The sequence below is a fragment of the Chiloscyllium plagiosum genome, chromosome 3 (assembly GCF_004010195.1).
Source record: "Chiloscyllium plagiosum isolate BGI_BamShark_2017 chromosome 3, ASM401019v2, whole genome shotgun sequence".
Lineage (NCBI taxonomy): Eukaryota > Metazoa > Chordata > Chondrichthyes > Orectolobiformes > Hemiscylliidae > Chiloscyllium > Chiloscyllium plagiosum.
Window position 1 is genome coordinate 73486842 of NC_057712.1, and position 16242 is coordinate 73503083.

The 16242-nt window shown below is 39.6% G+C and overlaps 2 protein-coding genes across 4 annotated transcripts in view; one reads left to right on the top strand and one right to left on the bottom strand.

Annotated features, from left to right (window-relative positions):
• cep85l (centrosomal protein 85, like) overlaps window positions 1-16242 on the top strand; it is a 299535-nt gene that overhangs the window by 181696 nt on the left and 101597 nt on the right. The window lies entirely within an intron of this gene.
• On the bottom strand, window positions 7827-8448 carry pln (phospholamban). Its single transcript, XM_043684478.1, has one exon. It carries the CDS (start codon window positions 8446-8448, stop codon window positions 8290-8292), a length of 159 nt encoding a protein of 52 aa, XP_043540413.1. The 3' UTR covers window positions 7827-8289.

Genomic DNA, 16242 nt, shown 5'->3' on the forward strand with positions numbered 1-16242 from the left:
CTATTCCCAACCTCTCTCTTCACTCATCTTATTTCTATCTATTTCCTCCTCTTTCTATCCACATCTCTCTGTCACACTATTTCCATCTCTCTCTACAACTAACCTTCTCTTTGTATCTACTCCTGTCTTGCTCTCTCGGACAAAGCTGTTGGAGTATCCATTGTTTACGAAGACCTTGTGTACACAAAAATGAGGAAGAACACCTTACAAGGTCTTCATAAAGAAGATATACCCTAACAGCTTCGTCCGCCGATGCCTACCGAATAGACACTGCCAAGAGGACAATGTACATCCTAATAAACTGGTCACCCTGCCCTACATTAAGAAAATAGCAGAAATGACAACCAGACCACTAGAAATCATAGTGGCACACCAACCCACAAGCATACTACGTCAACCCAAGGGGGCATAGCTTTAAATTAAGAGGGGTAGGTATAGGATAGATGTTAGGGGTAGGTTCTTTACTCAGTGAGTCGTGAGTTCATGGAATGCCCTGCAGTAGCAGTGGTGGACTCTCCCTCTTTATGGGCATTTAAGCGGGCATTGGATAGGCATATGGAGGATAGTGGGCTAGTGTAGGTTAGGTGGGCTTGGATCGGCGCAACATCGAGGGCCGAAGGGCCTGTACTGTGCTGTATTCTTCTATGTTCTATGTAAATCTATGGAGCCGAATCTTGTGCTGGCAATGTGTGCTTTGCCTTGGCTGAAGACATGAGGAGAGGTTTATGCTTCCCTCTCTAGAAGGCCAGACAAATCTTTCAGGGCTACTTAAGGGCCTTAACCTGTATCCAGTAGAATTAACACAGCTTGGATGGAGCTTGCCAACATGTGATATTCCTGACAATAAGGAGAGGGGTGGGCTGCTTGTTACCCATGACTTAGGAGAGCAGGAGGCTTTGAACAGAGAGACCTTAGGGTTTGAGCATCAATACCCCTTGACTGCATCCTCCACAAAACACTCACCTTCTCCTGGATCATTAACTATTGGAACTGCTCTCTCAGGAGCAGTGGACATGCTTTCCTTGGCATTGCCAAGTGGGGGAGCTCCTGACTCTGGCTTGCAGTAGGAGCTCTGCTCCCCAGTTGGTGTCCTTGGAGCTATCCACTGGATACTTTTGACATGTTGGCAAGGTTAAACATAGATCTTCTCATGCCCTGAAGTTGGTTCCAACAGAGGCACAATGTCGGTGTGGTTATTGTGTGCTATCACTCCAGCTTCCTGCTCACCTCTTCTGGAAGCACAAGGTCCTGCTGTTGTGTCTGTGCTGCCTCTCTGAATTACAGGTGGAATTGCAATTGTGGACCTCTCCATTATGGTGCAAAGAGTATTTTGTTATGCAGTAAAGTATAACTTCTTAAGCTGCATGTTAATACTTGTAGAAGTGTTAGATTGCCTTAGTATTCTGAGCTAAATTTTAAAATTCGAAAGAAGGTTCATTCTGCAAATTCAAATCAGCAACTGTATTCATGCCGGAATCTTTTCTGTGAAATGATTAAACATCTAGTACAATTTACTTGTTGATGGCATTAAAATGTTTGCTTGATTATTAAAATAATTTTCCATGTGATTGCATTACAACTCTGGAGTTATAACACTGGCACATATCCAACGATGTGGAAAGTTGCCCAGGTATGTCCTGGACACGATATGCAGGACAACTCCAACCCAGGCAATGAACGCCCCAACAGTCTACTGTCCATCATCAGTAAAGTGATGCAAGGTGTCTTCGACAGGGCTATCAAGCAGCGCTTGCTTAGCAATACCCTGCTCAGTGATGCTCAGTTTGGGTTCCACCAGGGTGACTTAGCTCCTGATCTCATTACAGCCTTGGTTCAAACATGAACAAAAGAGCTGAATTCCAGAAGTGAGGTGAAAGTGGCAGCTGTTGACATCAAGGCTGCTTTCAACTTAGTGTGGCATCAAAGAGCCCTAGCAAAACTGGAATCAGTGGGTATCAAGGCACAAACTCTCTGCTGGTTGGAGTGATACCTGGCACATAGGAAGATGGTTGCAATTGTTGTTGGACTTCAGTCATCTCAGCTCTGGCATATTTCTGCAGGAGTTCCTCAGGGTAGTGTCCTAGGCCCAGCTGTTCCATCAGTGACATTCCCTCCATCATAAGGTCAGAAGTGCACAATGTGTAGCACAGATTGCACAATGTTTAGCACCATTTGCAACTCCTCAGATACTGATGCAGTCCATGTTCAAATGCAACAAGATCTGGACAATATCTTGGGCTGACAAGTGGCAAGTAACATTAGTGCCACACAAATGACCGGCAATGGCCATTCCAATAAGAGAGAAATCTAACCACCGCCCCTTAGCATTCAACAGTGTTACCATCACTGAGTCCCTCACTATCAATATCCTCAGGGTTACCATCAACCAGAAACTCGACTGAGCTCACCATTTAAATACAGTGGCTAGGATACAGTCATGAGTAACTCATCTCCTGACTCCGCAAACCCTGTCGATCATCTACAAGGCACAAGTCAGGAGTGTGATAGAATTCTCCCTGCTCGCCTGGATAGATGAAGCTTCAACAACATTCAAAAGCCACTCACTATCCTGACTTGACAATGTATTGCCATTCTTTCACTGTCGCTTGGTCAAAATCCTGGAATTCCCTCCTTAATGGCATTGTAAGCCAACCCACAGCACATGGACTGCAGTAGTTCAAGAAGGCAGCTCACTACCACCTTCTCAAGGGCAACTAGGGATGGGCAATAAACACCCATGTCCCACTAATAAATAAGTAAATACATTATTTTGCAGTTTTATCTATAAAAGCTGACTGAAATATATCCGTTGAGCAGAAAGATATGATAGCATCATTATTTTCTTTCCCAGTTCTTCCATATTAATGTAAGAAATCATGAACACAACAAGCCTTCCCCTCCCATTCTATCAACCTGCTCCAATTTTGAATGGCTTTTTTTTTTACCAGTTCTGTCGTTATGACAGATACTAATTCAATAATCATTGCTCAACACGGGGCAAGTTTCATCCTTTTGCATAAACAGGAATTTTAATCAGGGCAGCTGAGCCAAATGACCTTTCCCAGACATATTTACATGGAGATCCTGTAAAATGTTATTTGTTGTGCTGGGAGAAGGGTCAGAATTTTTACTGACTTGACTCCCAGGGATTCGGTTGAGAGGGTGTGGGAGATGGGAATTGTTCAGCTGTGGTTCAAGTCAGTGGACTTCTGACTTCAGGGGAAAATTATGGGACAACAGGAATAGTTAATAAACTTTGTGGAGGAAAGTTGCACAAGCTGGGGGTGAGGGTTCGGAGGTGGGGAGGCCTCAAGTTGGGGCTAGTGGATCAGACCTGGTACAAGGGAAGGAGAGATGGGAAGCCCTATTGTGGGATGGCGTTTAGTAGGGGGTCACCGCAGTGGGTCCAGACATCATAAGTAAAGCACTTAGTTCCTGATTCCTGTGAAGTGTTGCCCGGAGGAGACTGCCAGTTTTACTAATGTTCAGAAAACCAAGCCAGCAGTTGTTATATTGGAAAAACTGTCTGTCAATAAGGCTCATTTAACGACACCGCCTGTTGCTTCGAGTAGTTGATCTCCCATTCACTTTTCAACATCAGGTGAAATGACAAATGGATTGGAGTTTGTGTCGGGAATCAGGTTTTTGCGATTCTAGCCTATCCAACCAACCTAAATCTGCCTTATCATGAGGTTAAGGCTTACCCTGAGATGTTAAAACTTAGACTATTCTCACTGTATGTTTTCGACAATAGGAGAAGCTTTTTAAAGAAATTCCCTCCATGCCACCTAATTAAAGATGAGAGTGATGTGGTGTGATCTGAAAATCTCTGCTCAGGATAGGCTGCACTCATGCAATAGGAGTCTATTTTGGTGACTTAAGTTAGCTCATTTTCCAAAATCCTTGCCTAAGGGATGGAGCTAATACCAAACATGTGTTCTGGAATTCCATAATCTGAACATTAGTGGATCAACCCAAAGCAGAAATTTTACAATGCATTTAATAGAACTGATGCTAGGTAAAGTAAAATTTCAATGTCAATGAGCGCCAAGAAATAAATCTATGCTCCTGAAACTGGTGGGAACAAAGCGATTTATTTTTAACCAAATGGTGGGATGTTAACAATTCTATTTCAAGGTTCAGTCTTCATTCTACTTATTAAAGAATTTGTGAAATTTTAAAGTTCTAAAATACACTTTTATGCCAGAGGAATAGGTTGGTGTAGTGACCAACAAAGTATCTATTTACCAAAGTGCTAACAAATGCACCAGGACCTCTCAGCTTTAATTTGAGCAAATTTTGGGAAGTTATTTTAATTAGCACACTTTCAGCCTCTGGGTTACACTGTAGAAAATAATTAGTGATATTGTTCAAGTATGTATGGAGGCCAAATGAAATACACTTTAAAACATATCTGGTGCAATTTCAGGATCCAAGTCAGTTTTTTTTCTGGCAAGTAAATGCTTTTTAGGTGGGAACACGCGCGCTGGATAGGCCATTCAGCCCATTGAATCTGCTTAGCCAATCAATCGGATTATGTCTGATCATCCAGGTCAAAGCCCTTTATCCATATTATCCCCATAGTCCTTTACACCTTTGGCATTTACAAATTTACCAATCTGTACTTTAAGAATACTTCATGACTGAGCTTCCACATCTCTCGATCATAGAGAATTCCAAACCCTCTGGGTAGAAACAAAAATCTCCTTGTCTTGGTCAGAGGTAGCTTCCCTGTCATTTTGAGATTATTTCACTTGGTTCCAGACTCGCTAAACAGGGGAAGCATCATACCTGCATTTACCCAGTCTATCCTTCTAATAATTTCAATGAGATCATCTCTCATTTGTTACACTTCCAGAGAATATAGGCCTAGTTTCCCAATCTCTCTCCATAGGACACTCCAGCCACCCCAGGAATGAGTATATTGAATGTTCATTGCACTTCTGCTATGACAATTATATCCTCACAAATTTAAGGGAAGCAAAACTGCACACGGTACTTTAGTAAAGGTTCAGGGCATCACGTTTTTAATTGAAAAGAGTGCATATTTATGTCTGTGTACCATGCATCTACAGTGCTTTCTTGCACTTTTCCATACAACACATTAGTGGGGAATGGGCATGACTACATGGAAATCATGATGGGCATGAGGGGGAAAGTAAGGGTAGAAAAAAAGCTGTCAGCTTGAAACAATGCCCCCCTTGCTCCCTAAATCCATATGAGTGGCCAGATCAATCACAAAGTGGTTTGAACAAGGAGCCCTGCATGATCCTGCCAGCAATTTGCCAGGATTTGTTGGTTGTACTCCCCATTTGGCAAACCCCTTTTTGCTGCTCAGTTAATATCCGTGATAGGCTGAAACTCTGGAGCTTTTATTAATTTGCCACTTCTAGCTCTCCATTGGCACCGGGGCAGGAAATCAGCATGGTGGCTCAGTGGTTAGCACTGCTGCCTCACAGCGTTAGGGGCCCGGGTTCAAGTCCCACCTTGGGCGACTGTCTGTGTGGAGTTTGCACATTCTGCCTGTGTCTGCATGGGTTTCCTCCGGGTGCTCTGGTTTCCTCCCACAGTCCAAAGATGTGCAGGTTAGGTGAATTGACCATGTTAAATTGCTCATAGTGTCAGGGGTAAATATAGGGTAAGGGAATGGGTCTGGTTGGGTTACTCTTTGGAAGGTCGGTGTGGACTTGTTGGGTTGAAGGACCTCTTTCCATACTTTAGGGAATCTAATCTAATCCAATTGAAATCTGTCCATGGTCTATCCTACCCCAGACCTAATTGGGAAAGTAACAGGATGGCACCCCCCCTCCTCTATGATTAAATGCTTATCTCCACCAAACTCACCACAGCACAGCATGTGGGTGGGGAAGGGAAGCACAAGATTTAGTGAAGTGGCAATTCAACTTAAAGCAGTGCTAGGTTAACGCGCATGCAATCAATGTTAAGATTTTTGAGAATAGTTTTGAATCCAATTGCTTCTTTGTCACAGAAAATTGGGTGGGCAAAATGGAATTTAATCAACCAGGGAAGGGAGGGTTTGCAAGTGGGCAAGTTGTCCTCCAGTCCAGTTTATGGCCAACTGAGTCAATCTCTTAATTAGTATGACAGCAAACTCATGAGGAGTCGCTTGCAAGATCCTAGCGATGGTCCGTCATTCATCCCTGGATGCTGAATAAAAGGAACTGGCATGGAGTAGGGGTGACAGCTGCCCACTAAGTACCGGCACCCCACTGTGACTCCCTTCCCACAATCCCCTTTCTAATTGGGTGTGCCGACCTTCCCTAAAAAAGGTGACCAGGGTTCCTGGTGGGTTTTCCAGATGGCAGGAGACACGCCCCATCACCCCAGTGGGTCTTTCTTTTCATGCAAAATAAGAATATTGCAGAAAACAGTTTGAAATTGAGTTAGTGGAAGAGGTTCAGAAATATAAGTATAAAATGTGGGGGTAGTGCTGGTGAAAGAATTTAACAAATAGTTGGTAGAAAGGTTTGGATTTTGAGAGTATGCTAAAGGGCTAAAACTAATCTGGTATGTGTGAGAGTTAGAGTTTGGAAGAATGAAAGCTGATCTTATTAAGACAGAAGATCCTGAGGGGACTTGACAGGACAGGCTCTGAGAGGGTGTTTCCCCTGTAGGAGAAACTGTAATTCGAAGTCAAAGTTTAAGAATAAAAGATCTCACTTTTAAGGAGATGAGCAGAAATTAATGAAGCTTATTACTTTGTGGAATTCTGTTCCCCAGAAAGCAGACAAAGCTGGGTCAGTGAATTTATTCAAGGCTGAGTCGGATAGATTTTGGATAGATAGGGAGTTGAGGGTTATTGGGTTGACAAACAGGAAAGTGTAGTTGAGAAACAATCAGATCGACTGCAATATTATTGAATGGCCAACTGAGCTTAAAGGGATGAATGGTCTACTCATGCTCCTCAGTCTGATGTTCCTACATATTCCAAATAAATGTTGGAAACTTTCAGACACAGAAAGGAATTTGGATAATTTCAGAAAGTAGAGAGGTTGAGTAGTGAATACAGATGGAGGAGTTTAACAAAGTGATGGCTTTGACTATCTCCTTCCATGTGAACAGAGTGCTGTGAATGTTTTTTAACCAACGTTTGTCTCTAGCAGGTTTTGTTGGGTTACTGTGAGCATCAAGGCACAAGAGAAGAAAGAAACTGCATGGAATTTTATTGCATATTTTCACATTACAGCATTTCAAAAACATGCAGGAGAAATAATATCGCACTTCAGATATTTATACTTACATATTTACAGTTATAAACGTTATTTTTATGAGCTTAAGACAGATGCCAGAAACTATTCCTTTGTACAAATAGCTAGGAGAGGTCAGAGGCAAGAGTAGTTGAGACTAGGACACCAGATTTATTTTGGGAAACAACTTGTTGTTGCCATGGATTGGTACTCTATAAAGCTGATATTAAATGGGACAAAGGGACTTCTTCATTTGGATCCATTTTGTGATGATTTTTTAACTTTTTTATATACTCACATGAACAAGAATGGTTTACTATGCACATATGTGTATTACACTGTAGTAGGTTAATAGAGGATTTCAAATAAATTGATTTGTGAGATATGAAATAATAATTTGCTGATGCACTTGGACATGTGTATAAGGTTATTTATGCTTTTCCCTTATCAATAAACATGTTTCTATTTTCAGATCTTTAACTTTCTCAAAATGTACACTGTTGAGAATGAGAAGCTTTCATGATAAAAACAGAAATAATTGTTTTACAACCATATTTTAATATGGTATGTAAAGTGTATAATCTCCAGTGATTGTCTACATACAGTAGTTCCAGCCTATTTAGAATGTCTTCTTTATTGGATCTTAATTTCCGTCCATACATCTTCTACCAACAAGAATTGTGGTGACAACTTACACATCATTTGCAGTAGATAATGATTTTTTTTCATTGAGTCAGAAATGGAAAGTACACTTTAAATGGAAGGTAATACAAAGTAATAGCTTTGTAAAGTTAATTTATGCTACAGGTCAAGAAAAAGACAATACTGTAACATGCACTTATGCCTTGTGTAGTTTAGATGCTCTAAACTGATGTGTTCTCTATTCTCAATATTCAATGTTCAAAATCATATTGTTTAAAGAAAGACCAGACTGTGTTTAATCTCATTTTCAATTGCTTATTTTCATAGAACTAAGTATTCTGAAAACAACACATTCACAAAATCATGTCAAGGTTCCATAGAGAGTCATAATAGTCCATTAAACACGAGTCCATTTTCCCATAGAAAGTAGGTAGAAAAATCACATCAGCAGTTTTATGATGTACATAAGAAGGAGGCATATGAGAATCAAAGTAAAATTGACAAATAGTTCCTGGAGATTTCGCCGGGCTTGTGGGTTCACTTCGATTGCAGAGGCTCTTCTCATGGCAGAGCGGGTTATCTGCTGAACCTTATCCATGCTGATGCAAGCAGAGATTATAAGAGGTGTGAAGACAAGCGTGAAAGATTGTAGAAAGTGCAGAAGATGCTTTTGTTCTCTAGGAGATCTAATAAGGCAGGCAAAGGAAATGTGCAAAAGTGAACGATCAAGATAAAAAGGTGCAGTGCTCAACACTACAGACATTTTCAATAATTGAACAAAATCACAAATGGAAAATTTATTGTGTTAATTTGGACAAACAGATTCAAGGATGCTTACATTTGGTCCACTATTTTTGAGTGATCATTTAAATATTTTGTGAACATAATTCTTTTTAGGAAGTAGTGGTATTAGTTGCAACATTTCTGGCAGCATTGATATATTCACAAATGCTGTTTTCTTCATGAACATAGTATTCACTGTATGGGAAGGTGATAAAAACAACCTTTAACTGACCTTTCCTTAAGAAAGTTTCCTTATACTTTCTTCCTCAAGCTGGAGAAGCTCAAATCCTCATTATTGTATGAACTTGCATATTTAGGAAATTGCATATTTCCACTACTTGGAACCAAAATGTTTCAACGCTATGTAGTACAAAACAGTTCCATCTCCGTTTTGAGAATTCTGCAACTTTGGAAGCCAAAGGTTTTTCAATTATAATGAGCGAGTTAATGGTGTGATTTCTATGTCAAGCTGAATCAGTTCATGGCATTCTCTGTCCAAGATTTACTAAAGATCAAATGAGTCAATGAGAGCTCCTAAAGATGTGCTGAAATGAAATTTGATCAGATTGCAAAATAGGATTATTTACAGTCTCAAAGTAGGCTGCACAACTTAAGAACAAACCATTCTAATGGAAGTAAATTATGCTATTAAAATGAGAACTTTTATATCAATTATGGAGGTGAGAGTTAGGGAACTAATATTGTTTCTTTACTCTGAATTCACTTTCTCAGTAATATAACAGAATCAGTCAACTCAAGTATTTTTGAATGGACACACTGAGTGCTTGATGGACTGTCTTTCCCATAGTAATCTAAAAGATGAGAATGGAGCTAAACCCACCCACTAGCAGGGAGAGGTAACTCAGTCCATGAGCACTGTTGGTCAACTGACAAGCCCTGCATCTTTGTTTGAGTAAGTTTGTTTTTGTTAATAAGCAACTTATTTATTGTTGACCAAAGAAACTTGGTTGACTTATTCTTAATACTTAACCTACACAGACTGGGACTCCGTAATTGACCATATCACTAAGCAGGTTAAATGTAAAATTTGTTTAATAAATCACACAACATCAGATTATAGTCCAACAGGTTTATTTGGAAGCACTAGCTTTTGGAGTACTGTTCCTCCATCAGGTAGCTGACCAGCTCAGTCCAACTCTGGCACCTTCACATTATTTCTGATTTGTGTTGAAGGGCTTGTCTTTATTCGTTGGGGAAAACTCTTGGCAGTGATCTATTTAAAATGATTGTCTGGATTTATTGATTTTTAATGTCTCAATTATCAAAGTCAGACAAATTCATATCATTTGAATTTGTATCTATATGAATGAAAATGTAATTTGGCCTTGAAAATAATTTCCTGTGTTTTTCCAAATAAGCTAAATTGTCAGGCTGCAGTTGAGAAGCCCAGTTCTAAAGGACATATCACTGTGACATTGGATTCACTTTGTCGTGTCTTATGTGACAGATATATGTATGTGAACTGATTAGCTGTAGACAGAAGTTATCTGGCACTTTCCTGTTATGTGAAAGAAGTTATTAATAGGTATGACATTTGGGTGGACAAGTCAGATATTATTTTTAAAATAAGCCGACAATTGTCCTCACCTGGATAAATGACATTATTTATTTAATTTATCCCAAATTAAACCAATTTTTTTTTAAAAATGGACCTTTGAATTAGAGAACATTCAATCTATTTGCATTGAATGGTCTTCATGATGTATTGAAATTTGAGAATACAGTGCCACAGCGCTTTCCTCATGATCATAGTTGATCCGATCTTGGCCTGGACTCTACTTTCCAATAATACAATTCAACTATCCTCAAATAAAAGTAGTGGTAAGCATTTACATAACATAGTAGTACACTCTATGAAAATTAGGAATGATACAAGGTGACCCACCAAATATAGTCTAATTTATTGTGTTCCATTTATGCCATGACCAGCTGTCCTAAGTAGGACTACCTATTGATAAGTAAGGATAGAATAGTTTCTCCTTTGATTGTCATTCTACATTAGACTACTACTGAGAATGCTGTGGTTGATTTAAATAGAATTATCTGTCATACTTTACATAAAGAGAGGTAATTCATTTTTATTAACTTACATAGACTGTGACCTTTTCTGCTGCCATTCAAGCACTCATTAAAAGTAAATATGTAGAGCATAAAGAAAGTTCAGACAATCTTTCTTTAAATTGGAGAACCTAACAGCAGTTTCAGTACAAAGCAATTCGGGTCTTTAAGAAGAAAGGTCACTGTGAAGGCCACACTCTCTGCATTTCATATCTCAGCCTTTTACCCATTGCTGGATAAGCTAGACAAATGGCTCTTGAAAGTTAATTTTTGATGATAATCATTTAAAAGAAATACCAGATAGAGAGGAATCATTTGTGCCCTACTATTAAAGACCTCAGATAAGGTATCTTCTTCAAAAACTCACCCAGCTTCTTGCAAGCTTTTTATATGTATACATAATTGCACAGTAAAGATTAGTGCAACAAATCTTCATACACAAAAATATAAATAGCTATAGAAACCTTGTTCATTGAGTGTACTTTATATTTGATATCAATAGGGAGGAGATTTGCATTTTCTAAGATGAATCATGGGACCATTTTAATAATATACTTTAACTTACATGACTGATCTATATCCTGTTTGCCAAGATAATTAAACTAATGCTCAATTAATATTGTGTTTACAAGTTTTTTTAATGTGGCTAAATGACAAAAGAGGGGGTCCTTTACTTTTTGTCATTTATGTAAATGATTTGGATGCGAGCATAAGAGGTACAGTTAGTAAGTTTACAGATGACACCAAAATTGGAGGTGTAGTGGACAGCGAAGAGGGTTGCCTCAGATTACAACAGGATCTGGACCAGATGGGTCAATGGGCTGAGAAGTGGCAGATGGAGTTTAATTCAGATAAATGCGAGATGCTGCATTTTGGGAAAACAAATCTTAGCAGGACTTAGACAGTTAATGGTAAGGTCCTAGGGAGTGTTGCTGAACAAAGAGTCCTTGGAGTGCAGGTTCATATCTCCTTGAAAGTGGAGGCGCAGTAGATAGGATAGTGAAGAAGGTGTTTGGTATGCTTTCCTTTATTGGTCAGTGTATTGAGTACAGGAGTTGGGAGGTCATGTTGCGGCTGTACAGGACATTGGTTAGGCCACTGTTGGAATATTGCGTGCAATTCTGGTCTCCTTCCAATTGGAAAGATGTTGTGAAACTTGAAAGGGTTCAGAAAAAATTTACAAGGATGTTGCTAGGGTTGGAGGATTTGAGCTATAGGGAGAGGCTGAACAGGCTGGGGCTGTTTTCACTGGAGCATCGAAGGCTGAGGGGTGACCTTATAGAGGTTTACAAATTATGAGGGGCATGGATAGGATAAATAAGCAAAGTTTTTTCCCTGTGGTCGGGGAGTCCAGAACTAGAGGGCATAAGTTTAGGGTGAGAGGGGAAAGATATAAAAGAGACCTAAGGGGCAACTGTTTTACGCAGGGGGTGGTACGTGTATGGAATGAGCTGCCAGAGGAAGTGGTGGAGGCTGGTACAATTGCAACATTTAAGAGGCATTTGGATGGGTATATGAATAGGAAGGGTTTGGAGGAATATGGGCTGGGTGCTGGCAGGTAGGACTAGCTGGAGTTGGGATATCTGGTCGGCATGGACAGGTTGGACCGAAGGATCTGTTTCTATGCTGTACATCTCTATGACTCTATGACTGTTTACGTAGTCGAAGGCAGAGATTTGTTTTGTCCTTTAACAGCGAGACTATTTATTGAAAGTTTAAAGTGAAGCAATAGCGCTGGGTGAGAAAATTTACATTGAGATCCAAGTGTTGGCTTTTTCATTGAAAATATAAATTTGAAGTTAATGTTATTGTGGTAGCGGAACACACATCCATTTGACAGACAAAAATTACTTCTTACAGGTAAAGTTTACAAATGAGAAAAACCTACAGTGTGGAAGCAGGCCATTTTGCCTATCAAGTCCACATCGACCTTCTGAAGGGCATCCTACCCAGACCCACCTCCCTACTCTATCCGTGTAACCCTACATTTCCCATAGCTAGTCCGCCTAGACACTGACATGGCCAATCCACCTAACCTGAACATCTTTGAACTGTGGCAGAAAACTTGGAGCACTCCAAAGGAAAGCTAAGCAGACATGGAGAGAACATGCAAACTCTACACAGACGGTTACCTGAGGGTGAAATCAAGCCCAGTCCCTAGACCTGCGAGGCAGCAGTACTAACTACTGAGCCACAAGCCACCCATTGTCTCCTTGAGATAGCATTTCAAATAAAACAGTAATCTTTATAGTAAAAGGAGTGATTTTTTTTTCATGGAGCTTCAAGAAAGCAGGAGAAACCTTGCTTGGTACCTACAAACTGGTCCAGGAGAAAACTATTTCTCACAATTCTTTCTCAGTTTTTAAAAACTTGTTTAGGGGGTGTGGGTGTCATTGACTCCTATATTGTCCTGGAGAAGGTGATGGTTTTGTTAAGCTGCATTTTTTTTAAAGTGCTGCATTCACTGGGGACACCCACTGAGCTGGTGGGAAGGAAGGTCCAGGATCTTGACCCAGGAACTATGATATACTCCCAAGTCAAGATGGTGTGTGCTTTGGAGGGCACCTTGGAAGGGGTGGTGCTGTAAACAGCAGCTGCCCTTGTTCGTTTAGGTGTTCTATGGTTCATCTTTGGTTTCTGACATTGTCTTCAATACTTTCACTGCTCAGTCCACTGGCTTCCTGACCATTGTCTTAGCCAGGAAACCAAACCAGTTCCACCCTGATGACTGACTTTTGTCCAGCCTGAGTTTCTGACCATATGTCCTCCCCCACACAAGTAATGTCTGCTTCCAACTTCCAACTATTCATTTGTCAACTCCAGTGTTACCATAGCAGCTCTTCTCTTTCTTCAATTCCTGTAAAGCATTTGCTTAAACTTCCAAACTCACCTGCTCATATCCAATACCACATCAAATTCAAGGTTCTTATCGTCATGTCTTTATTGAGCTCCTTAAGTTTCCTCTTCTTTCACACCCACAATCATTCCTGCCTTTGTAATGTCTTCTACTTTATTTCACAGGCCTGACTCTGCATTAATCTTTGTCTTTGACTTCTTAGCAGTAATATTTTCATTTATCAGTGGTGTTCTAAGAAATCTAGGAGTGAAGTACAATCCTTTTTCCTTAACTTTGTGCACGATATGTCTTTCTTGGTTGAACTGGATGTGAACAAATTGAAAGAATTTACATTTGCTTATTTTACAGCATGTTATCACCACCATGGGACTTGAGAAGAGCATTTGAAGTGGATGTACAGAGTCACAAATGTTTAACAGCTGGCTACATTCAGTGCCATATGACCTAGATCACAGTAACACAATGACTGGAATGCAGATACTATGCTGCTGATAATTCTGTCACACGCTCTTTATGGAGCCTGTCTACTTCCTAAGGTTCCATTACTGTACAGAATGTGATCTAACAATGAAATTATTCAGGACATTCTGCCAACCAATATTTTCATTCCTTATTATAAATCGGATTCAAAAAAGTTACAAGTCTTATTGAAGCATTATCTTAGAGTGGTTTCATTTTGAAGTGAATCACCAGTATATGCCACAAAAAAAGCAGATCACTATTTTAAATCAGATATCCGAGTGGCTACTGTTTATTTTAGTAATAAAAGGTGCACACAATTTTTGGAAGTTGATCCTTTTTAACTGCTTTAGGAATCCTAATTATAGTGAAAATTAAATTGATATACAGTCCATAATGATTGTTAACAGGCAATTTAAGCACTATATTTAAATAAATCACTAACTTAAATAGTTTTGGAAATATTGGCTTCACTCTCATTTTTTGATTAATGAATAGGAGTTGAGAACAAAGATGAATACCATAAATAAAACAAAAATACTAAAGTTATTCAACAGGTTTTACAGCATCTGTGAAGAGAGAACCTGAGTTACTTTTTCAGGTTGATGACACTTCATCAGAACTCTGACTGAAACATTGTGGGGTTCTTCTAATCCAGAACCACAGGATAATAATTTGGGGATGGTGACATATAAATTTAATATAATCTGGAATTGAAATCTATTATAATGGTGACCAGGCAATTGTCATTCAAAAAACCCCACCTGACTCGTACATAGCTTTTATATATCCTTTATATTATCCTCTATATCTACATTCCTTAGCTCGTCCAGCCTACATGTGACTCCAGGCAAACTACAATGTGTTTGACTCTTAACTGCCTCTGAAATGGTCTGGGAGAGCCAACCAGTAAAAGCACAACAAGGGATGGGCATTGACATCCAAGACAAGAATAATAGAAAGTAAAGTTCACTTTCATTCATTAAACTGAACTTTCCTTTTCAACAGTTCTAGTAACTTCCTTGTGCTGAATATTTTCATGATTATCCCAGAAAAAAACCACAACCGTCGGTGGTTCTAAAGTATTGATGGCATGTTTTCTTTACATTCTACCATTAATTTTTCATAACTCTAATTTGATATACATCATGAGCAGTGAAATGTGCATTTCTATAATACAACTGGGTTCAATTCCCCTCTCGGCCAACTGTCTGTGTGGAGTTTGCACATTCTCCCTGTGTCTTTATGGGTTTCCTTTGGGTGCTCTGGTTTCCTCCCACAGTCCAAAGATGTGCAGGTTAGACGAATTGGCCATGCTAAATTGCCCGTAGTGTTAGGTGCATTAGTCAGGCGTAAATGTAGGGGAATGGGTCTGGGTGGGTCGTTCTTTGGAGGGTCAATGTGGACTTGTTGGGCCAAAGGGCCTGTTTCCTCACTGTAGGGAATCTAATCTAATCTAATCTAAAACTGGTACCAGTACTGGGGAAAGTGGGCTGTATTGTTGGGATAGTCTACATCTGAACCATGTTGGGTCTAGTGTTCTATTAAACTGCAAACTAGGGAAGTTGAGCGAGTTTAAAACTAATTAGTGAGAGCAAGGAGTCAAATTTGAGAAGGTATGGCTAAACAAACAATAGAGACAAAGTAATGGGAAAAATATTTACGTGGAGAATGATAAAAGGACCATGGCAGAAATTGGTCGTGAATACAAATCCGACAATAAATCAACAGATAAGGCTCGAGGTTATGAAAACAATTAAAAGAGAAAACAAAAGGCTCTGTACCTGAATACATGTGGCATTTGAAATAAAATAGATAAGCTGATATCACAAAGAGAAATAATTAAGTACATCCAATAATCATCGCAGCAACATCTCTGCAGGATGTAAACATTGTTTGAGTAGAGATGAGACTTGATAAAGATAGGAATTCCTTGTAGGAGTGGTGTACATTCTCCTCCAATAGTAACCCACCTCATGGAATGGAATACAGTATAAAGAAAGAAAATGTGGACTTTTGCCAGAAAGGAAAGGGAGTGATCATGGGAAATTTTAATCGAAGCATTGATCAGAAAAATCATGTGGTGATCCGAATGAGGGTATCATAGAACATTTTCAGGGTAGTTTCTTAGAAGGTTGGGAATAATTTAAGTACTGCTTCTGGGTGATGTAAAAAGGAAGCCAATGTCATTTGGAAGTGACCAGCAAGTTGATA